Below are 23,624 nucleotides of genomic sequence, written 5' to 3'. Positions count from 1 at the left end.
CAGTCCAGGAATACAGTCCTCGGGGAAGGAAACTCTACTTGAGACTCCACGCAGAGAGAGATAATCCACAGAGCGTTGCAGGGAGGGAAACTCAACCCGAACTCCACGAAGAGTGAGAATAATCCACTGAGCGTTGTGGAGAGGGAAACTCAACCCGAACTCCACGTAGAGTGAGAATAATCCACTGAGCGTTGCGGGGAGGGAAACTCAACCCGAACTCCACATAGAGTGAGAATAATCCACTGAGCGTTGCGGAGAGGGAAACTCAACCCGAACTCCACGTAGAGTGAGAATAATCCACTGAGCGTTGCGGGGAGGGAAACTCAACCCGAACTCCACGTAGAGTGAGAATAATCCACTGAGCATTGTGGGGAGGGAAACTCAACCCGAACTCCATGTAGAGTGAGAAGAAGGGAGGTGGATCGAACCCGAGAATCAACCCACACCGAGGCTTCCTGAGAGGACTGCTGGGAGAGTTAGTCCCAGACCCGAGATGCCAGCGGGAACCAGCGCACCAGACAGACGAGGTGAATGCCTAAGCAGAAGCACTGGGTAGAACACCAGGGGTTAAAGCAAAACCGGGAAAACAGATAAACTAAGAACTAGACCAGGTGAAAATATCAACAGTGATAAGACTAACGTAGGACTAGGACTATGACTGAGACTATGACTGAAAATATAAGATATAACTGCAGAGGTATTCCATACAGGGAACGGGTCTATGCAGACGTAGAACGTAACATACTGACACAAGACAGAAGGACAAAAGGGACTAAATAGAGAAAACTAACTAGAGAGAAGTGGCTGCAGGTGTAAAGTAATAAGGAGCCAAGGGCGCTAAATAATAGGGAGATAAGCTACAGGTGGCAGAGTGAAAACAGTGATGAAACACCGGTGCGCGAGGAAAGCCTGATAGGGAGACATGGGCGAATGACGCAGACACCGAGCACATGGCAAACTGTCAAAACAATGAACGCATGTGTTCAACAGAACAGACACACACCCATGCAGGAAGAGCGCCGATGTCGCTGAGATCATGACACTAAGTAGTGTAACTACTCTTTAGCATTAAAGTAACAGCTAGTCCGTCTTTGCGCTTGGTTGGTGATGGAACAGACAAATTAAATAGCAAATTAATTTAATCCTCCATATTGTGAGTGATGATGTGTTTAAATTAAATAAGAACAATGTGGCTGTTTTGTCATCGGGAAGTACTTGTCATGTCCCAGAAACATTATTTGGTACGTTGTTACGATGAATATGGTCCGGTGTCCTGTTTCATCCTACCCGTAATATTGTTCTGCCAGGCATGCGCACATCAATGTTACGTCATTTTTTTTTGCTGTAAAATCATACTACCTGTTTATTTTTTACTGCTATGACAATCTGGTAGGGTATTTTCATTGTTAAATCAATCTACATGTTCATTTAATACTGGAAACACAATTTAATAGGGTATTTTTCGCTGTGAATTAATCCTACATGTTTATGTTATACAGGTAGGATAATCTGACAGGGTATTTTGCATTGTAAAATCATTCTACCTGTTTATTTTATACTGCTATGACAATCTGATCTTCTACATGTATATTTTCGATGTGGTTTGGATTATATTAATTTTTGAGACAAAACAACGCTCCAGGTACGTTTTAGGACATAATCACCACGTCCCAACAATGTTCAGTGTTGCATCACAACGAAAATGGCAATCACACAGTTACGTCACTGGAGCATTAGGTACAGCATTTTTAGTTTTTACTTGTATAACTTTAATGTTTCCCTTATAGTCAATATGTTTCATGTACACCTGCTTTGTAACCATGAAAATTGCAAAAAGCGCTGTATAGATAAAGTTGACTTGACTTGACTTAAAAGGTGAAAGATTTGAACGCCAGTTTGCAATCTGTCAGTCATTGCAGCCCCGCCCTCGCACCAATCCTCGTGACCAGAAGTGAAGAGAGGTCGTTTCGAGAGGGGGAGGAGGTTAACGTTTTTGATCAAAGATTACAAGTGCAATTTTTTTAATAATGATGTGCATGGATAAATAATTTATAATAAATACTTAACCACTGCGTTAAACAATTCGAATGATCTTTTTTAATTTCATGCCGACTTTAACCCACTGTCACCCACTGCAGGACATTAATGATACAGCCATTAATTACGCACACACACATCATTGTTTAGGACAAACTGTAAAATCAACATCATATTCTTGCATAATCAATCGTACTGTAGTTTATACTTTATTTGTATGTTTATTGTATCCTGTACTAACATGAATATTATAGTAATAACTAGGCTACACTTTTTTATTCAGTAATATTGACTACAGTGATTTAATAATCTGTAGTGAACAATAATCATATATATCACACCTAAACATTTCCTATAGGAGCTTGGAAGGTTCAGAATGATAGGAATTGTACATTATGTTTTAGCAAACACATAGGGTATAGGGTATAGCGCAGCATGTATGCCCTTTGTAATCAGGTGTAATCTGTTACAGATTAGAAGTGTAATGTTTTGTGTGTGGTCACCTACTGAGAGTAAGGCCCAGGACTCATCACGGAGAGGAGGATGATGATGATGATTAGGGCGGGGTTCACACGTCAGTCAACTGGAGATCGTGTTCTCATTGGCTGATCTGTCCTTTGGGGTGGGATGCGATGGAGCGCAGTGCAAGTTGTACACTTGAGTTGTTCACTAACGCTGAAATAAACACGAAACAAAGCGACCCCATGTACTCTTTGTAGATATCGTGTGAATACGACGCCAGATATGAAGGATGCAGCACGAGTGTTGTTATGAAGACGAGACGCCGTAAACTCCGCCCATCATCATCCTCCGTCTGAAATCTGCTTGAGAGTCGAGGAAAACATCGCGTTTGAATCATAATTCTGAGGTAAAACCACACCACATACACAAAAAACACACCTTACCGTAATGTACAGCGTGTGGAAAACAGCATTCACGGCATGTGCATGTCTGGGCACTCGTATATGTGCGCAGGCTTTTAATTCACATCACACCAGATCGACATACATTTCACTCATAATCTTCAAAAGGAATAACGGGTCTACATGTTGTTTAGCATCACTGTAGGTTTCTCGGTGCCAGAAGAACCGTTTTCATGAAGAAATGTTTCCGTTTCGCTAATGTCGCTTCCGTAAAGAGCACATTTATGTCGTTTAAATGTGGTTACTACCGATTTACAACATTCAATCACGGTGCTGTCAGTGTGTGTTCATATTCTAAGGTTTTCTCATGACACATTTCATTCACATTTAACAGTTTCGATTAATCTCCATATTACTGCCATGACATCAAATCGTGAGATGTTTGATTAGACCACAGCATCACCCACAGATGACGTCTCGTTTCTCCTACACATTAATGAGATCGAATGGAGAGTTTCAGAACAGATGAGTCAAGTCTGCAATCAAAAGTCAATATTATTGAAGATCTCAATATCAACTCAAATCCAGATTATTTGACCTCTACAATCTACGTTCATTTTACACCTCCAAACTCTCCATGCTCTCATTTGCGTCTCTGTTTGTACTTCTCCTGATCAGAAACATGTGAGACTGAGTTGATACTTAAATGAACCAATTCTCCTGAGCTATGATGACGATGTCAGTATAGAGATATGAAATGACTGTGGACAGGTCAGACTGTTTCATATCTAAACATCTTGACTTGACGAGAAACATCTTACAGCTTCTTGATGAAGATCTCATGTTTTGACAGACAATAAAAGCTCATCATTACTCTTCAGTGTGTGTCTTGTATGTTGTTGCTGGCATGTATTAGATAACAGTAGTTGACACGAGGTTTATTAGGTGTGTGTTTGTGTTTTAGTCATCAGGGTGAAATGCCAGTCATGCCTCCTCCAGCAGACATTGTGAAAGTGGCCATCGAGTGGCCCGGTGCCAATGCTCAACTCATTGAAATCGACCAGGTCTGTTCTTGTTTTATTCTTCAATGTTTTATCGTAGTTTTAGTATCGGTGCTTGATTGTTATTACCAATGTTATTATTCAGAATGCTACTACTGGTGATGCCAATAATAATAAATGCTTGTTGTTCTTGAAATGTTTTCTGTAAGTATCCCATCCTGTTACAAACATGTTGATATCATTCTGTAAAATGGTGAAAATCACCACCAATTACTCAAAGTTCTAATCACGATTGTTCTGTCAGTTTTTTAAGCATTTCACTTGGCATGTTTATTACACTTTATAGCCAATGTTATAATCTGCCACTGTTAATCTTCTGTGACCCTGTCATGATGATGTTTTGTGCTTGCTATTAACACACTGATATAGCCATGATTATGCTTAATTCGTTGTGGGAGGCGAAAATTGATTACTTGAAATACAATTAACGGTGCATCCCTACATGTAAAATAGCTGTACTGAGGAGAAGCGTCTATAAATGACCACATGTTTTATTTTATCGCACAGACGAGTTAAAATGGGATTCTTCTTAGTGAAATTTGACTGATTTATTTTCTTGAAATGCATTTTGTGTTTGTACGTCTCTCATTGCAGAAAAAAACGTTGTCATCCATCATTAGAGAAGTGTGTGATGGGTATGTAAACCTGTAGTAGATACGCACCAACACAAGTGACTCTTTCATATATCGAGCACTGCAGAATTCATATCAGACAAGTTGTGCTCAGCTTTGAGTTCTTGAAATGAAACCCTGTGAAGTGATGTGTTTGTGATGTTTGTGTAGATGGTCTCTGTCGGGCTCAGAGCAGTTTGCTCTGCGTAATGCTGACGGTCAGCAGCTTTACATCACAGAACAGGTGAGCATCATAAACAATAACCACACACACTCTTTACAGATGCTTAAATAAATGAGTCACTCGTTCTCAACGCTTGCCGTAATTGGCCATTCAGATTTCTTTCCTACACACACTTCTATGAAAACCTTAGGTTTCTGTCACAGGTGATAACACTGAGATCTTTATACAGTATATAAAATCTGCTAAGGGGTAAACAAATGTCATCATGTTTTATTGGAAAATGAACATTTTGAACAACTGACATCAAACTGCATTTGATAAAGATCACCTGTTAACTTCTTAATGCATATTATATAAAACATCAGCATATCAGGGTCAAGAAGAGTCAAGAACAGAGAAACCTGAAAGTCAACAGGTGTAGTTTCTGTCAAAGTATAATGTTTTTGTCTTGACACGTTGCATTTACACCTATAGTTAGATGTTATAAACTGTTTCATGGCTTAAATGTTATGGGTACTTTTATTTATTCAGTTCCCAAAGTACCAAAGTTCTACCATAGTTAGGGTAACATGTGCCAGTAGACTCTATTGCAGTGGTTCTCAAACTGTGATACGCGCACCACTACTGGTACTTGAAGAGACCCCTGGTGGTACGTGACATGACAGAAAATTAAAATTAAGAAGAGTTTGGTTCCAAAATTTTCAAAAAACATGTTTTTTTACTGTGCATTCCAATTAATATCAATCAAACTGCAATTGGTTGGTTTTGCTTTAAGCCATAATAACTAAAAAAATACAGCTAACTAACACAATAAAACACAACAAAAACATGAAAACATAATAAAAAACATGATTTTTGAAAGTTCTTAAAAATGGAGTTCTCATTTTGGAACCAAATTTTCATGTTTTAAATACAATTTCAAATGTTTAATACATGATAGATAAATACAGAATACATATTAGCCTATCTGCTGTTTAAAAGCTGTTGTTGTTATTTCTGTAAAGCACTAATTCGACACGCGTCTTCATCTACTCGAGGTTAAATCAACGAAGCGCGCGTTTAGATTTAGTTTTGATGTGCCGCTTTGACGAGAGCCGCTGCAGTAAAGTGTGAGTCTCTGTTATATACAGCTTTTCTATTAATGTTTAAGTATAAGTATACGTAAGTATTCTTTCCACATTGTTTGACTTTAATACAGGTTTGTAGTCTTTTGCAAGTCCCCACAAAGTTAAGAAATCCCCCATAAGAGTAATTTACAGTGCCCTGTTTACCGTGCACTACAGAAAAGTGTTTTGTGTCCTCTGTTACTGCTAACTAACTTGAAAAACATGAGAAAAAAACATGTTCTTTAGTTTGAAAACAGCTGGTAAATAAAACCACTGTTTTTATTAATAATAATACATTACAAATGGAGGACGAGGTGTAAAGAAACAGATTCACTAATTCGTTAATTTGAGCGTTTATTCATGTGATTTTCTATGGCGGTCATTAGGTGGTACTTGGAACAACTAATTTTATTAAAGGTGGTACTTGTTACGACCCCAAAAATCTAGGGGTAAAAGGGGGTAACATTTTTAGAGAAAATAAAATAAATGAGGTTACTCTGTCCTAGGGTTGTCACGGTACCATAAACATGTCTTACGATACTATACCAGCTGAAGTATCTCGATAGTAGTATCACAATGCTGTGCCATATAATTCAAATCTATACAAAAAACACAGATTTAGATGAAACATTTTGTATTTACTATAGTAAACTGTATTATACTTTGCACTAGAATATGTTGTTGTATTAACTGTAGTAATTGGATAAATTGTAGCAAATACATTTACATTTAGTCATTTGTAAATACTATAAATACTGTAGTATACTTAAATATTTACTATGATAAGACTCAAAAACACTAGTATCTATGAGTTTTAGTAGTTTACTGTAGTAAATACTAAGGTACACTAGATCATTTTTCACGTAGGAACTAATTCAAATGTTGGACAAATTTAATTGATACAGCAGTCTTTATAAAGGGAAATATTAGGCTTACTTTAAATGCAGAACTAAAACGGCCAGTAGGTGGCGTCAATTTTCCACTGAGTTAGTGAATCATTTAACCAACTCCTTCAGATCGCCTATTTGAATCATTAACTCGTCCGAGACATTCAAAACACACATTCATTTTGGAGATATACACCGCAAAAAAGGCAGATGTAAGTGTTCAACTAAATATTAATGCGCATATGCAACATTAACTACGGTACTACGATACTACCGTTTCAAAAATAGAGAGGCATCGCGGGTATTTTGAAGCTTTAGCATCGCGATGCTACCGTAGCACTGGTACACTGTGCAACCTTACTCTGTCCCAGCACAAATGAAAACAAATATTTCTGTTCATAAATTTATTGTTGAACAGTCAAAAATCAACGAAAGAGCTTTAAACAAACATGGGGAAGCATATAGACTTCAGGAGTATAGTAAATAAATAAATCAAGCTTACTGCGCCGCGAGGGTAATATAAATAACCCAATAAAGGGAAAGAAAGTACAAACAAACAACATAGAACTTCCCTGTCTTCCTCGCTAATCCATAAACATGAGAAAACAAAAAGAGTCACAACTATGAACAAACAAAAGTAAAATGGCACCCAACTCCCTACTGCTTCAATAATGAACCAAAACAAGTTCTTAAGCAAAGGAAAGGTGGATGACACGTTAACAATAAAAATGTAACAAGTCTACTTACAGACGTTGGTAGCACAATAGCTATAGCATCACTGATCTAACACTTAAGATCACTGAAGACAACAACAGTAAATAGTTAACTCAATAACCGACACGTTTGCCCACAAAAGAGCATTGTACAATAAACACCGCAAATCCACTCTTTGCCTAGGACAGCGTAGAGCGTAACACCCAGGAGCAGCAATCTCCTCGTTGAACAGATTCCTCATGCTTTAAGGCGGGGTAACCGATTTCCGAATTGCGCTTTGATTTGAACATCAACAACGGCTAAGAGAAATCGGACACCCCGCCTTTAAAAGCAGTATCCTCCACACCAGCGGTAATGAGGAGCACCTGTCGCCAATCAGAGATCTAAGTGAGGATAATGAGAGGGACAAAAGAACAACAATTCCCAGCGTGCAGCACTCGCAACTTTACACTAACATTTCTCTTTCAAAATAAGAGTAATAAATAACAAATACACATACGGGAACGTAACATACTTGATCTGAAAAGTTTGAGAACCATTGTTCTATTGGATATAATGGTTAGAATGAACTCTGATGATGACTTTACCATCAGCCTCTTGTCTGTTTTCATACAGTCATTTTCATTTGTTGTTGTCATTTTCAGAGTCGTGGTGAAATAAAAAATGGGACCATACTTCGATTAGCCATCTCTCCAGTAAGTTTTTTAGCGTCAAACAGATTTTACAGATCACATGAAGTGCATGATGGACGTTGAAGTCAACGTTCTGAAATGCCTCACAGACTCTAATGTGAATAAATGACATAAGAACTCCACATTCATTGTTTTTTTTTTTCGCAAAAAAATGTGGAGTGTTGTACACTCAGCTCTGTTTAACCCTTGTGCATCAATTTAAAAAACTCACACTTAAGCTGAAAATGGACAAAAATGTCCATGTCCAAACACGGTCATACAAATATTATATATACATATTTTTTCACACTTTCAATTACTTAATTTTTTTCACCAGAATTAGTTCTTATCAACCAACCAAACAATCTTCATTTTCAGAATTTTAACCCTTTAAATCCTAGATTGTTTACATGGCGCCTGTTGTTTTTCATGACAAAAATGAATCATTCTAAATATTTTGTATATATCCTACTACATGTGAAGCAGATTTTTTTATTATTATTACAGTCTTGGATATGTTAATAATTAAACACAACATTAATTTTATTGCAATATTTTTTGAGCAGTGTCAAGACTCAAAAATGTCCATGTCCAAAAAACCTCATAAAATGATTATATATTCAATTTGTCTACTTTTACTAAGTTTAATTTTTTAACCAGATCTTTTCCAGATCATAACTACCAAAGATTAATTAATTTTCATAGTTTTAACCCTTAGTTTGTTTACATAATGCCACATATACTAATCTATTATGCATTTATGGTGACAACTGTACTGAGGTAGTGCTGGGTGGTATGACCAAAAATTTATATAACGGTGTTTTCCAGATTTATACCGGTTTCCCGGTACATGGCGGTATTTTTTTACCACTTTTTTTTACTGATTGAGAGAGGAAATAGTGCTGTTGATTGACTTAAAATGCCCTTTTATACTGTCATAGTGACAGTATCCCCTATAATAACTGCAAAGTTTAGACTTCTTTAACAACTGAATAGCATGCGAAGGTAACTTGCATACATAATATTTAAACAAATAAATAGAGAACTGGGCTCGAAATTACCTTTTTTCCTTGGAAGCACGGGTGCTCCCAACTTCAAGAGTTAGGAGCATCCACCCAAAAATTAATAGTTGAAAACAAAATAGTAACAATTTACCATTAAAACATTCATGTGATGTCTATTGTGTTTTACATAGTCACAATGGCATCATGATTTCCTGAAATCATATTTTTTAATCATAAAACAAAGGCTTAAATTAGATATGTGAGAGGAAAGCGATCGCATCACGCTGTCAATCCTCCTTCTGACTCTTATTTCTCATCAAAGCATATAGAGAAACAGTTCAAACTAAAAACACATCATAGTATATGCTTATATTGAGCAGATATGAGGGGAACACGAGCGTTTTTTGAAAATGTTTGTTCGTGAGTATATTTAACATAACGTAATGCAAACTTTCTATTGTTACACTTGTGCTACTGTTCAGCCGCGAGGTGCGCGCTCCCATTGCGACGGGAAAGAAATATGTAATGTCACCGCTCATGCGCGAGACGCACGCAGACATCCAAACGCCTCCGTTTAGTGCATGTTTATATAGAAAAATTATGATAAAGTAGTGCTGCAGCATACAAAGACGCATTCTGTAGCTGTGTCCCAATTCGGGGGCTACAACCTTCTCAGGTCGCAGACTTTAAAACGAGGACTTGTTTTTTCCAAGCACGCAGCCTGAAAAGTCCAAGAACCGAACTGAAATGAGACAGTCTAGCCTCGCAGAGGATTTCCTAATTGCGTGATTTGCGTCACCTGCTGCTCATGTTGCGTGGCGACAGCAGCAGGCCACAGCAGTTATGCTTCTGACTTTTTTAAACAAATACGGAGCCAGAAAAAATATATTTTATTTTAGAGAATATGACACGTTTATGTAGATTAAAACAGCCCAACAGTATATTAAATTAACCAACCTTAGAAATTTAAAACACAATAATGCACCAATAATGTTAATGAACAACATCATATATAATATTAAAACACTGAAATGGACCGTTTTTGTGAATTACATACTTTTATTTAACTAAAGTTTTGAATGATTACTTAAAATTTTCAAGCCGTTACAGGTGCGCAATGAATCTCGGGATACCCAAGGCTGTGAAGGATACATTCGTTCTATCCTTAAAAACCCACGGAAATAAGGTCGCATTTTGGGGCTGCATTTGAAGCAACCTTTGAATCGAGACAGCCTTACCAGCCTTCAGTCTCGCTGCTGTGACGCAATCGGTCTTAAAATGCAGCCTTCAAAGCACGCAGCCCCCGAATTGGGACACAGCCTGTGTGAATGGCCGGTCACAGTGCAACAGTGAAAAGGGACCCCACTGAAACAGTGTCGCGCTTTGCCGCGTTCCGCACGTTGTTTAAGCGACATACACCGCTAATGCGGTATATTAAAAATTCATATCATAACAAAAATACACAACGGTATTCGGTATTAACCGGTATATCGCCCAGCACTATACTGAGGGGCTTCTGAATTTCTGAAAATCAAAATCAATCTCAGTAAAAAAAAACTATAACTCTCAACTCAACTTTATTTATATAACGCTTTTTACAATTTTCATTGTTACAAAGCAACTGTACATAAGACATATTGACTATAAGCAAAACAATTAAAGTTGTACCTGCAAAAACAAGAAAAAGTTGAAAACACAGAAGACAGACATACCCACATACAAAACACTCCACACACACAATATGCACACGTACTAACACATATAGACATAGACACACGGACGCGCGCACGCACGCACACAAACACAGACACGCACGCACACACACACACACATACACGCTCAGTGAGAGCACACATTTAAGATAAAAATGAACAATAATGCAAACAAGGGATAAAAGAACATGCTTGAATGAAAAATATTTTCAAATATCAGTAAGCTACAGTGACTTGATTTGCTATAAAATACGATGTCCTTCTTTCAAACTGTATACACGCACGCACGCACACACACACACACACACACAATTATTTTTCAGTAGATACATACAAACCACACTTTGACATCTATACTAACACATAAACACAGTTATAGCTGTATCTTTTGTTTAGTTTGCCTGCAGTGCTGAATCAGCAGAAACAGGAAAACTGAAATGCTCAAAAGACTAAAATGGAGAAAATCGGATAAGCAAAAAGTAAATAGTACAACTTTGAAAACGTTGCATTTTCTTGAAATGTATTCAATTTTTGTAATTTCCTTTTTGCCAACATAATCAAAGGATTTGTATATGGAATATATGATTTATGCTTGCATAGCATACTGATTAAAATGTGTAGTTTTAATGAGTTTCAATGAAATTTTTTTTTCAGATGCACCTGAGTGTAACAGTTGCTTGTACCTAGGTTAAAAAAAACATTTCTGAAAGCAAAATATTAAAATTCCTATAAAAACACGGACCTTTTGCTAAATGTATGATGTTTGCGTAAACACAGCCAAAACAACAAAGAAAACAAAATTGAAATGGACAAAAATGTCCTAGACAGCACATAAAGGTTAACACATTTGACTCATTTTTTAAATTTTGTAGATTCGTTTTGTGATAATCAGAGCATAAAATGTAAAGCTAGTGTACAGACTCATCTAAACATGCATTCAATAATGCCTGTACGTCTTTTGTCATCACAAACACTTCAATAAACATTGAAATGTTTTAGAATTGCTTCAGTTTTGTAATGTTTTGTGCTTTAGATGCGCGCTGCTCGACAGCTCCTGGAAAGAATGCAGTCTCATGGCATTGATGCCCGTCTGGAGGCTTTGAAGGAACTGGCGAAACTCTCAGCTGACCCGACGTTTGCCACTGAATTCATTAACATGGAAGGCCTGGGAACACTGGCACGACTGGTGGAGAGCGGCACACAGTACAGTTCTTCACTATAGATCATATGAGTTCAGAGCTTCTGGGTTTTTTCGAAATGTTCTACATTAATATGTGTGTGTGCGGGTGCGTGTGTAGTTTTGGAGAGACGTTGGCCTTTACTCTCACTGCATTTCTCGAGCTGATGGATCATGGCATTGTATCCTGGGATCTCGTATCTGTTTCCTTCATCAAGCAGGCAGGTTACACATCCATATCTGTCTCTCTTCACAAACAGCCTTCTTATGTTGACAGAAAGATTGTGAAGGCAGTCAAATAAAGTGATTTGATGCTTATGATGTTCCACATCAAAAATTGTTAAAAAAGTTTCTAATTTCTTTTTTGTTTGTTTTTGTTAGTGCTGTATATACACTATGTAGGGACTTCAATGAGGAACAGTATTATTTAAACACTATTCTTCACCAAATTTGTAAGAATTATCATGAGCTTTGATCACAATTATAAGTAATATATTCTCCACCACCCTTTGTAAGGGAAACAAATATCAGCCCAAATTGGGATGAATTCAATTGATTATGATCAATTATACTTATCTGGATCAAATTCATGATTTGGGGAAATCACTTAGCATTACGAGCAGGTAGCAAGAATCTGCATGTTTAGGGACTCCGGATTATCAGAATCAGAAAAAGCTTTATTGCCAAGTGTGTTTGCACATACAAGGAATTTGTTTTGGTGACAGGAGCATCCAGTACACAGAGACCATAACCCAATAGAATACAGTACACAGATGATTTAAATAAGGGCCTATGGGTATAAAAAAATGAAGAAATACAATACAATAAACATAAGATAAAGATATAGAGAGTAAAGCTATGTGTGTATGTAAATATGTACAAGTAAAAAATAAGAATAGACTATTGTAGTACAAGGTATGTGCTATATACAGCAGAATGAAATATAATTTACAGAACAAGTTGTATAAAACATAGATAGTGTATTATCTGGAGCATGAGCATGAACTACAAACAACGTCACGTGTAGGGCTGGGCGGAATGACGGAATATTCCGTTACCGCGGAATAAAATGTCAACCGTAAGAGATTTTTCTATTCCGCATATTCCGCGGAATGTAAATAAGTAGGTGTGGTTAACTCGGCGCTCTGCAAATAAGGCGCTATTCTGAAAAAAACTAATGAATTAATCCACCCGTAACAAATGAATGTATCAAACATTCTTTTGACCTTCTTTCAGTCTGTAGTTTGGTGATCCGCTCCAGTCTGGTGCTTCTCTCACCCGCAGTGCTCGTGCAGGGATCTGTGCCAGCATTTAAAAAAGCTCATTCTCAACACGTATTTCAAGTCAGGTTGTTTTGTAAAGCTGTTAATAGTTTTATAAAGTTTAACTTCAGGCGAGCCAAGGTGTTTCACAATCGGGTGTGGCGGAAGAACCCAATTGCAGGCAGGCAGAGGTGAAGGGGGTTAACATAGAATTTATTTAAAATAAAGAAACAAAAACACCCACGATGGGGAAAATAGAACTAAGAGTATATATATAAAAGGATAAACACAACAACTTCCCTCAAGGGGGCAAAAACGAGAACTAAATAATAAACAAACTAACAGGCATAACATGGTAGAAACAACACGAGAAACTCATAGTGCAGCAAGACAGGGAACGTTGACCATATACAATACACGGTTTTTGTTTAATTAATTTTTTGGTTTTTTTTATGTCAAGACAATCGAGGGATAATGACACAGGGCAGGTGGGAAACATCAGACACGGCAGGGAAGCAATACATGAAACGAGAGGGGTGGGGCCAATGACAAGACACAAGAAAGCACATTATTTTTTAATATATATATTTCTTTTTTTTTTCTCATATAATTTTTTTGTTCTTTTTCTTTTTTTTTTCATTTTTTTATATATATAAACAAGAAGGCAGGACCGTGACAAGGTGAAACTTGCGTTGAAATGCGCGATGATGCTCGCGAGTGCGTGAGCGCTTTGATGTGACGCGCTTCTACCTCCAGTTTTGGGAGACGTGTGAGGAGTCACCAGAGACTTGCAGTGCAAAAACAAGCCCGAGAATAAACAAACCTAAAGACAGAGAGTCGCAACACACTAAAATTGCTCATCTAATAGAGAGTGAAGAGCGATAAAGATCTACAGTACAGACCGAATGAACACCAGTTTATAACACTAGTCATATACTGTACTCTCATTGTTTGTGCATTTTCATACTTTATTTTTATATATGTTGTCTATTTTCCTATTGTATACATATGATATGCCAGAAGATAAATATGAATAAATAATACATCTGATTATCATAACTTTGATATATTTAGGACATTTTCATAACTTGCCTACATTTTAACTATGGTGAATATTTAAATGAACTGTAATAAATAAATTAGTTAAATCAATCTAAGAAAAATGAGGTATAAAATATAGAATTATAATGGGAGATTGTTTCATGAAATATATCGTTACCGTGAAATAAAATTACTCATTCCGTGAAATAGATTTTTGGCCATTCCGCCCACCTCTAGTCACATGTGAAATAAAACAGAACTTTATTACCTAGACTAGACACATTCTAATCTAACATACACACACATACAGTTTAGCATTGGAAGAAGGTTGAAGTTGAAGCAGAGAGAAGAACAGAGCATGAATTTATGGCAGTATTTGATATTCAGAAGATCAATAGCCTGAACAAAACCTTGTAAAGCACCTTTGTTAAAAGGATTAATGATGCTCTATGTATCCATTAATAAGACTTAGTATGATACTTGCATGTCTTGCCCATCAAAAGAAAGAAAGTGTCCTGATGCAGTTTGTTGAGGCTCCAGTTGATCTTGGCTGGAAGTGATCAGAGAGAACCAGTTTTATGCAGAGGATCTGTATATGGAAAGACAAGGCTGCAGCCTGGCACAAACTTAGGGGTCAAAGGTGAAGTCTTCTTCTAGTCCATCCTTTAGAGATAGTTCTACCCTTGTAGAGGTGGCACGGACAGAACCCGAACAAAAAGAAAAGCAAAACTCAAGAAGAGAGAGGAGAGAATGAACGAACCAAAGAGACTCTTCTGGTGGTCTCTTTTAAACTGTAAGGATGTCACATCCTACAGACGTGACTGACCCAATCAGGAGATGGCACCTTCGGAGGAAATGTTGATTGTCTTTGTCTTCCACATGGTGTTTTGCATGTGGAAGCTGATTGGATGTTCACTAAGAAAACTTCTAAGAGTTTGATAAAACTAATATGAAAAGAGTTACCAAAACACAACAAACATTAACATTAAGGAAATCACAAATGCGCCTCATAGATACCAAACATGATCTACATATAATCTTGGTTAAGTGAATAACTACAAATCTAATAATTCTAGTAGTTATACACACATTCATTCAAACTACTTTGGATTAATGTTTAAGACAGACATATAGGGCTGTCACGATTATTAAATAATCGTCTCATCGCGATTGTTTGACCTCATCGCGATGGTTTCAGATCATCGCAATTATTGCACATCTCTATAGAAGACACTAGGGGGAGCTGTAGTGCATCTGCATATTGCATATTTTAGTGTATATATTGTTACTAAAGCATGGTAATACTTGTAAAATGTACCACCACAACACAATCACTTAAAAAAAACTCACCCCAACCCCGCTGTCATTTTGTCATGTTGTCTATGTGTATTTGGTTCTTGTCTATGTCCCAGTCTGTCATGTCTTGTTTGTCAACCCCTTGGTGAACACCTGGGGGTGTTCATTAGGGGGGGGGGGGGCTCTGTCACGGTCCTGCCTTCTTGTTTTTGTATTTCTAGTCATGTGGCAGGATCGGGACGGAGCCCTTAGGTTTTATGTGAGAAAGCCATGAGTTGTTTATGTTTTGACATCTCATGTGCTTTCTCGTGTCTTGTCATTGGCCCCGCCCCTCTCGTTTCATGTATTGCTTCCCTGCCGTGTCTGATGTTTCCCACCTGCCCTGTGTCATTATCCCTCGTTTGTCTTGCCTTTAAAATACCCTCATGTTTCTTTGTCCTGTGCCCGTGTATTGTATATGGTCAACGTTCCCTGTCTTGCTGCACTATGAGTTTCTCGTGTTGTTTCTGCCGTGTTATGCCTGTTAGTTTGTTTATTATTTAGTTCTCGTTTTTGCCCCCTTGAGGGAAGTTGTTGTGTTTATCCTTTTATATATATACTCTTAGTTCTATTTTCCCCATCGTGGGTGTTTTTGTTTCTTTATTTTAAATAAATTCTATGTTAACCCCCTTCACCTCTGCCTGCCTGCAATTGGGTTCTTCCGCCACACCCGATTGTGAAACACCTTGGCTCGCCTGAAGTTAAACTTTATAAAACTATTAACAGCTTTACAAAACAACCTGACTTGAAATACGTGTTGAGAATGAGCTTTTTTAAATGCTGGCACAGATCCCTGCACGAGCACTGCGGGTGAGAGAAGCACCAGACTGGAGCGGATCACCAAACTACAGACTGAAAGAAGGTCAAAAGAATGTTTGATACATTCATTTGTTACGGGTGGATTAATTCATTAGTTTTTTTCAGAATAGCGCCTTATTTGCAGAGCGCCGAGTTAACCACACCTACTTATTTACATTCCGCGGAATATGCGGAATAGAAAAATCTCTTACGGTTGACATTTTATTCCGCGGTAACGGAATATTCCGTCATTCCGCCCAGCCCTACACGTGACGTTGTTTGTAGTTCATGCTCATGCTCCAGATAATACACTATCTATGTTTTATACAACTTGTTCTGTAAATTATATTTCATTCTGCTGTATATAGCACATACCTTGTACTACAATAGTCTATTCTTATTTTTTACTTGTACATATTTACATACACACATAGCTTTACTCTCTATATCTTTATCTTATGTTTATTGTATTGTATTTCTTCATTTTTTTATACCCATAGGCCCTTATTTAAATCATCTGTGTACTGTATTCTATTGGGTTATGGTCTCTGTGTACTGGATGCTCCTGTCACCAAAACAAATTCCTTGTATGTGCAAACACACTTGGCAATAAAGCTTTTTCTGATTCTGATAATCCGGAGTCCCTAAACATGCAGATTCTTGCTACCTGCTCGTAATGCTAAGTGATTTCCCCAAATCATGAATTTGATCCAGATAAGTATAATTGATCATAATCAATTGAATTCATCCCAATTTGGGCTGATATTTGTTTCCCTTACAAAGGGTGGTGGAGAATATATTACTTATAATTGTGATCAAAGCTCATGATAATTCTTACAAATTTGGTGAAGAATAGTGTTTAAATAATACTGTTCCTCATTGAAGTCCCTACATAGTGTATATACAGCACTAACAAAAACAAACAAAAAAGAAATTAGAAACTTTTTTAACAATTTTTGATGTGGAACATCATAAGCATCAAATCACTTTATTTGACTGCCTTCACAATCTTTCTGTCAACATAAGAAGGCTGTTTGTGAAGAGAGACAGATATGGATGTGTAACCTGCCTGCTTGATGAAGGAAACAGATACGAGATCCCAGGATACAATGCCATGATCCATCAGCTCGAGAAATGCAGTGAGAGTAAAGGCCAACGTCTCTCCAAAACTACACACGCACCCGCACACACACATATTAATGTAGAACATTTCGAAAAAACCCAGAAGCTCTGAACTCATATGATCTATAGTGAAGAACTGTACTGTGTGCCGCTCTCCACCAGTCGTGCCAGTGTTCCCAGGCCTTCCATGTTAATGAATTCAGTGGCAAACGTCGGGTCAGCTGAGAGTTTCGCCAGTTCCTTCAAAGCCTCCAGACGGGCATCAATGCCATGAGACTGCATTCTTTCCAGGAGCTGTCGAGCAGCGCGCATCTAAAGCACAAAACATTACAAAACTGAAGCAATTCTAAAACATTTCAATGTTTATTGAAGTGTTTGTGATGACAAAAGACGTACAGGCATTATTGAATGCATGTTTAGATGAGTCTGTACACTAGCTTTACATTTTATGCTCTGATTATCACAAAACGAATCTACAAAATTTAAAAAATGAGTCAAATGTGTTAACCTTTATGTGCTGTCTAGGACATTTTTGTCCATTTCAATTTTGTTTTCTTTGTTGTTTTGGCTGTGTTTACGCAAACATCATACATTTAGCAAAAGGTCCGTGTTTTTATAGGAATTTTAATATTTTGCTTTCAGAAATGTTTTTTTTAACCTAGGTACAAGCAACTGTTACACTCAGGTGCATCTGAAAAAAAAATTTCATTGAAACTCATTAAAACTACACATTTTAATCAGTATGCTATGCAAGCATAAATCATATATTCCATATACAAATCCTTTGATTATGTTGGCAAAAAGGAAATTACAAAAATTGAATACATTTCAAGAAAATGCAACGTTTTCAAAGTTGTACTATTTACTTTTTGCTTATCCGATTTTCTCCATTTTAGTCTTTTGAGCATTTCAGTTTTCCTGTTTCTGCTGATTCAGCACTGCAGGCAAACTAAACAAAAGATACAGCTATAACTGTGTTTATGTGTTAGTATAGATGTCAAAGTGTGGTTTGTATGTATCTACTGAAAAATAATTGTGTGTGTGTGTGTGTGTGTGCGTGCGTGCGTGTATACAGTTTGAAAGAAGGACATCGTATTTTATAGCAAATCAAGTCACTGTAGCTTACTGATATTTGAAAATATTTTTCATTCAAGCATGTTCTTTTATCCCTTGTTTGCATTATTGTTCATTTTTATCTTAAATGTGTGCTCTCACTGAGCGTGTATGTGTGTGTGTGTGTGCGTGCGTGTCTGTGTTTGTGTGCGTGCGTGCGCGCGTCCGTGTGTCTATGTCTATATGTGTTAGTACGTGTGCATATTGTGTGTGTGGAGTGTTTTGTATGTGGGTATGTCTGTCTTCTGTGTTTTCAACTTTTTCTTGTTTTTGCAGGTACAACTTTAATTGTTTTGCTTATAGTCAATATGTCTTATGTACAGTTGCTTTGTAACAATGAAAATTGTAAAAAGCGTTATATAAATAAAGTTGAGTTGAGAGTTATAGTTTTTTTTTACTGAGATTGATTTTGATTTTCAGAAATTCAGAAGCCCCTCAGTATAGTGCTGGGCGATATACCGGTTAATACCGAATACCGTTGTGTATTTTTGTTATGATATGAATTTTTAATATACCGCATTAGCGGTGTATGTCGCTTAAACAACGTGCGGAACGCGGCAAAGCGCGACACTGTTTCAGTGGGGTCCCTTTTCACTGTTGCACTGTGACCGGCCATTCACACAGGCTGTGTCCCAATTCGGGGGCTGCGTGCTTTGAAGGCTGCATTTTAAGACCGATTGCGTCACAGCAGCGAGACTGAAGGCTGGTAAGGCTGTCTCGATTCAAAGGTTGCTTCAAATGCAGCCCCAAAATGCGACCTTATTTCCGTGGGTTTTTAAGGATAGAACGAATGTATCCTTCACAGCCTTGGGTATCCCGAGATTCATTGCGCACCTGTAACGGCTTGAAAATTTTAAGTAATCATTCAAAACTTTAGTTAAATAAAAGTATGTAATTCACAAAAACGGTCCATTTCAGTGTTTTAATATTATATATGATGTTGTTCATTAACATTATTGGTGCATTATTGTGTTTTAAATTTCTAAGGTTGGTTAATTTAATATACTGTTGGGCTGTTTTAATCTACATAAACGTGTCATATTCTCTAAAATAAAATATATTTTTTCTGGCTCCGTATTTGTTTAAAAAAGTCAGAAGCATAACTGCTGTGGCCTGCTGCTGTCGCCACGCAACATGAGCAGCAGGTGACGCAAATCACGCAATTAGGAAATCCTCTGCGAGGCTAGACTGTCTCATTTCAGTTCGGTTCTTGGACTTTTCAGGCTGCGTGCTTGGAAAAAACAAGTCCTCGTTTTAAAGTCTGCGACCTGAGAAGGTTGTAGCCCCCGAATTGGGACACAGCTACAGAATGCGTCTTTGTATGCTGCAGCACTACTTTATCATAATTTTTCTATATAAACATGCACTAAACGGAGGCGTTTGGATGTCTGCGTGCGTCTCGCGCATGAGCGGTGACATTACATATTTCTTTCCCGTCGCAATGGGAGCGCGCACCTCGCGGCTGAACAGTAGCACAAGTGTAACAATAGAAAGTTTGCATTACGTTATGTTAAATATACTCACGAACAAACATTTTCAAAAAACGCTCGTGTTCCCCTCATATCTGCTCAATATAAGCATATACTATGATGTGTTTTTAGTTTGAACTGTTTCTCTATATGCTTTGATGAGAAATAAGAGTCAGAAGGAGGATTGACAGCGTGATGCGATCGCTTTCCTCTCACATATCTAATTTAAGCCTTTGTTTTATGATTAAAAAATATGATTTCAGGAAATCATGATGCCATTGTGACTATGTAAAACACAATAGACATCACATGAATGTTTTAATGGTAAATTGTTACTATTTTGTTTTCAACTATTAATTTTTGGGTGGATGCTCCTAACTCTTGAAGTTGGGAGCACCCGTGCTTCCAAGGAAAAAAGGTAATTTCGAGCCCAGTTCTCTATTTATTTGTTTAAATATTATGTATGCAAGTTACCTTCGCATGCTATTCAGTTGTTAAAGAAGTCTAAACTTTGCAGTTATTATAGGGGATACTGTCACTATGACAGTATAAAAGGGCATTTTAAGTCAATCAACAGCACTATTTCCTCTCTCAATCAGTAAAAAAAAGTGGTAAAAAAATACCGCCATGTACCGGGAAACCGGTATAAATCTGGAAAACACCGTTATATAAATTTTTGGTCATACCACCCAGCACTACCTCAGTACAGTTGTCACCATAAATGCATAATAGATTAGTATATGTGGCATTATGTAAACAAACTAAGGGTTAAAACTATGAAAATTAATTAATCTTTGGTAGTTATGATCTGGAAAAGATCTGGTTAAAAAATTAAACTTAGTAAAAGTAGACAAATTGAATATATAATCATTTTATGAGGTTTTTTGGACATGGACATTTTTGAGTCTTGACACTGCTCAAAAAATATTGCAATAAAATTAATGTTGTGTTTAATTATTAACATATCCAAGACTGTAATAATAATAAAAAAATCTGCTTCACATGTAGTAGGATATATACAAAATATTTAGAATNATAATAAAAATAACAAACATGGGAGGGGGGGTGGGGACAAACAAGGGTTCATAGGGTGCAGTCCAATAGGGGGAAGTCCAAAGGGGCTGGGACTGGGGGGAATAGTCTTAGTCCCCGAGTGCGCCTGAGGGTGTGGAGTTCTGGGGGACCTAGGGGGGAAAGTCCTGGGGGGGTCCGCCGACTTGGAAGTTGGCGGGACAAAGTTAGGCGCCGTCTGGAAGGCCGGCTGGACAGGGCTTGACGCCGGCTGGAAGGCCGGCTGCTGCACCGGCTGGACAGGACAGGACACCAGAATGGGCTCCGACTGCACCAGACTGGACATCGGACTGGACATCGGGCTGGACACTGGACTGGACATCGGGCTGGACACCGGACTGGACGCTGGCTGCACCAGACTGGACGCCGGCTGCACTCGACTGGACACTGGACTGGAAACCGGACTGGATACCGGACTGGACGCCGGCTGCACCGGACGGGACGCTGGCTGGATCACCGACTGGGACGCGGCTGCACCGGACTGGATGCCGGCTGCACTGGCTGGGACGCCGGCTGCTCCGGCTGGGACGCTGGCTGGGCAGCGCTCACTGGCTGCTGGGAAGGACTCAGCAACCCCCTCCTCAGTTTCTTCTTGGTCTGACCCATCGACTGTGTGGTCGGTCGCTGAGAAGCGAGGGGGAGCCCGGTTAGCTCTGGACCGGAGGAGTCGGACAGGGAGTCCCATGAACTCCCTATGTTTCCGCCGGCCACGGACGCTGATGGGCGGTAGAGGAGCTGCCGGGGGAGAGGCGGACGGTGCGGTCAAGCCGATGACCCCCGATCTGCATGACGCGACCCTCCGGGATCGCGGGCAGTGGAGATGAGTAGCAGGGCTGGGCTGAGACCCTGGACTCCGGGTGGTTCATGGCATATCTCACCGTGCACTCGAAGTCCAGTGGTCTCAGCATCCTCATCTCCGCCCGTGACAGAGGGTCCCTGAGGCCACCGTTGAACAGGACCGGGAGTTCTGCCTCCCCAAAAACCACCTGCTCTGTATAAACTGCCTCCTCTGCAGCCTTCAGGAAGCGGTCAACATAATCCATGATACTGGCATCTCCCTGACGGTGGCTGCAGAGGAGGTGAGTCTGGCGGGATCGCTGGGTGGTCATACAGCCTGTTGGGTTCAGTTCTGGCTTGTGTATTCTGTCACGATCGGGCGTGGCGGAAGAACCCAATTGCAGGCAGGCAGAAGTGAAGGGGTTAACAGAGAATTTATTTAAAATAAAGAAACAAAAACACCCATGATGGGGAAAATAGAACTAAGAGTATATATATAAAAGGATAAACACAACAACTTCCCTCAAGGGGGCAAAAACGAGAACTAAATAATAAACAAACTAACAGGCATAACATGGAAGAAACAACACGAGAAACTCACAGTGCAGCAAGACAGGGAACGTTGACCATATACAATACACGGCACAGGACAAAGAAACATGAGGGCATTAAATAGGACAAGACAACCGAGGGATAATGACACAGGGCAGGTGGGAAACATCAGACACGGCAGGGAAGCAATACATGAAACGAGAGGGGTGGGGCCAATGACAAGACACAAGAAAGCACATTATGTCAAAACATAAACAACTCATGGCTTTCTCACATAAAACCTAAGGGCTCCGTCCCGATCTTGCCACATGACTAGAAATACAAAAACAAGAAGGCAGGACCGTGACAAGGTGAAACTTGCGTTGAAATGCGCGATGATGCTCGCGAGTGCGTGAGCGCTTTGATGTGACGCGCTTCTACCTCCAGTTTTGGGAGACGTGTGAGGAGTCACCAGAGACTTGCAGTGCAAAAACAAGCCCGAGAATAAACAAACCTAAAGACAGAGAGTCGCAACACACTAAAATTGCTCATCTAATAGAGAGTGAAGAGCGATAAAGATCTACAGTACAGACCGAATGAACACCAGTTTATAACACTAGTCATATACTGTACTCTCATTGTTTGTGCATTTTCATACTTTATTTTTATATATGTTGTCTATTTTCCTATTGTATACATATGATATGCCAGAAGATAAATATGAATAAATAATACATCTGATTATCATAACTTTGATATATTTAGGACATTTTCATAACTTGCCTACATTTTAACTATGGTGAACATTTAAATGAACTGTAATAAATAAATTAGTTAAATCAATCTAAGAAAAATGAGGTATAAAATATAGAATTATAATGGGAGATTGTTTCATGAAATATATCGTTACCGTGAAATAAAATTACTCATTCCGTGAAATAGATTTTTGGCCATTCCGCCCACCTCTAGTCACATGTGAAATAAAACAGAACTTTATTACCTAGACTAGACACATTCTAATCTAACATACACACACATACAGTTTAGCATTGGAAGAAGGTTGAAGTTGAAGCAGAGA

General features: G+C 38.5%; 1 protein-coding gene and 1 long non-coding RNA gene across 3 annotated transcripts in view; one reads left to right on the top strand and one right to left on the bottom strand.

The window, feature by feature from the left end:
- Positions 1 to 2,668: 2,668 nt before the first annotated feature.
- The window catches only part of elmo2 (engulfment and cell motility 2), a 72,376-nt gene continuing 51,420 nt past the window's right edge, over positions 2,669 to 23,624 (top strand). For both annotated transcript variants that reach the window (XM_057361383.1, XM_057361382.1), the window contains exons 1-7: positions 2,669 to 2,905; positions 3,865 to 3,964; positions 4,556 to 4,596; positions 4,744 to 4,816; positions 8,108 to 8,158; positions 11,884 to 12,053; positions 12,149 to 12,248. In XM_057361383.1, the coding sequence (XP_057217366.1) occupies positions 3,878 to 3,964; positions 4,556 to 4,596; positions 4,744 to 4,816; positions 8,108 to 8,158; positions 11,884 to 12,053; positions 12,149 to 12,248 (522 nt within the window). In that variant the 5' untranslated portion in view covers positions 2,669 to 2,905; positions 3,865 to 3,877. The remainder of the gene's footprint in view (positions 2,906 to 3,864; positions 3,965 to 4,555; positions 4,597 to 4,743; positions 4,817 to 8,107; positions 8,159 to 11,883; positions 12,054 to 12,148; positions 12,249 to 23,624) is intronic.
- On the bottom strand, positions 15,676 to 17,971 carry LOC130570900 (uncharacterized). Its single transcript, XR_008965027.1, has 2 exons — positions 17,728 to 17,971; positions 15,676 to 17,632 (listed from the first exon to the last, which is right to left on the bottom strand). It is a non-coding gene; the product is annotated as an uncharacterized LOC130570900 (long non-coding RNA).

Source organism: Triplophysa rosa, linkage group LG20 (assembly GCF_024868665.1).
Source record: "Triplophysa rosa linkage group LG20, Trosa_1v2, whole genome shotgun sequence".
Taxonomy (NCBI): Eukaryota; Metazoa; Chordata; class Actinopteri; order Cypriniformes; family Nemacheilidae; genus Triplophysa; species Triplophysa rosa.
This window is presented reverse-complemented; position numbering and strand designations above follow the sequence as displayed.